At 35.0% G+C, this 1,471-nt stretch overlaps 1 protein-coding gene across 1 annotated transcript; it reads left to right on the top strand.

Moving 5' to 3' along the window:
- The first annotated feature begins 291 nt into the window (after window positions 1–291).
- Window positions 292–1,263, top strand: LOC122806038 (olfactory receptor class A-like protein 1). The gene has a single exon (XM_044076277.1). It carries the CDS (start codon window positions 292–294, stop codon window positions 1,261–1,263), a length of 972 nt encoding a protein of 323 aa, XP_043932212.1.
- The last annotated feature ends 208 nt before the right edge of the window (window positions 1,264–1,471 follow it).

The following is a 1,471-nucleotide window of genomic DNA, read 5'->3' as shown; positions in this document are numbered from 1 at the left end:
GTGTGTGTGTGTGTGTGTGTGTGTGTGTGTGTGTGTGTGTGTGTGTGTGTGTGTGTGAGACACACAATTATCCTTTTTTTCTGTACTATCTAACAGCTAATGTATAGTTGTTGGAAAGATATGAAATCCAGGCTCTGATTGAATGAGTAGAAACATGATGCTCATATGTTTCAGGAGCTCAGTTATCATTATTCATAATGTATTTTTGCAGTACACAGACAGAACTAATCCACCTTTATATTCCTTTGCAGATCTAAAAATACTCTTCAATCAGATGAGAAAAGTAAGGTAATGGAAACAAGGCTTATTCTGAAGGCAACTGGATTCATTTTCCTACTAGTTATTGGCATTCCAGCAAATGTCACTGTCCTGGTGGCCTTCCTACTTTCAGGGATTTATGATACCAAACTCTTGCCAACGGACATTATCCTTACAAAATTAACATTTGTAAACCTTGTTGTTGTCCTTCTGAGAGGGTTCCCACAGACCCTCATAGCAATAAGAAAGAAAGTACTGTTTGATGACTATGGGTGCAAACTTCTCATTTTTACTTACCGTGTTTTCCGAGCAATGTCCATATGTATAACTTCTGTACTAAGTTGCTATCAATGCATTATTTTGTTACCACCTTCATCCAGATGGATAGTTTTAAAACAAAAATTTTCCCATAATATTTTACCTGTCTTTTTAATTCTCTGGTGTATTAACTGTATAATTGACATTCCTGATGGCCTTGTATATACTTGTGCTCCAATTAATTCAACAATTCCAAAATACACTCTTAACTTGGAATTTTGTTTAGTTGTTTTCCCTCACTATTTTTCATATGTAACCAACGGTGTGGCATATTCCATCCGAGACTTCTCATTTATTGGGATGATGGCATTTGCTAGTGGCTACATTGTCACAATGTTGTACAGGCATAACAAGCAAGTCCAAGGCATCAGAAATTCTGATCAAAAACAGGGAAACACTGTAGAAACAAGGGCAGCTAAAGCTGTTGTGCTGTTGGTCACAGTGTACATTATTTTATTTGGAATTGATAACTTTATCTGGATGTACACTATGACTGTCTCAAATGTGGCTCCTGCTGTTTCAGATGTTCGTGTGTTTGTGGCCCTGTTGTATACTTCTGTGAGTCCTATGATAATAATTGGAACAAACAAGAAAATTCAACTCAGACTGAAATGTGTATTTCTTGTTAGTGAAAGAAATATACAAGAAAACATAAGAGTTGCAAGTAATAAATGTATGAAAAATTAAACTTTAATACTGCATAAATTTACATGTCAATGTTTGTTACTTAACTGCAAGGATGTTACATTTAAGCTTGTTTTGCTAAGAAACAGGAGTAGATAGTGTATCTGTAATGTCAGGGGCAGGCAAACTTTGTAAACATCCCAGATCATGATTTAATAACTCATTTTTTGTATTTTTCACTGATTCATCAAAAATGATTAAAAAAAGTACT

The sequence above is a fragment of the Protopterus annectens genome, chromosome 7.part0 (genome assembly GCF_019279795.1).
Source record: "Protopterus annectens isolate FY-2018-M chromosome 7.part0, PAN1.0, whole genome shotgun sequence".
Lineage (NCBI taxonomy): Eukaryota > Metazoa > Chordata > Ceratodontiformes > Protopteridae > Protopterus > Protopterus annectens.
This window is presented reverse-complemented; position numbering and strand designations above follow the sequence as displayed.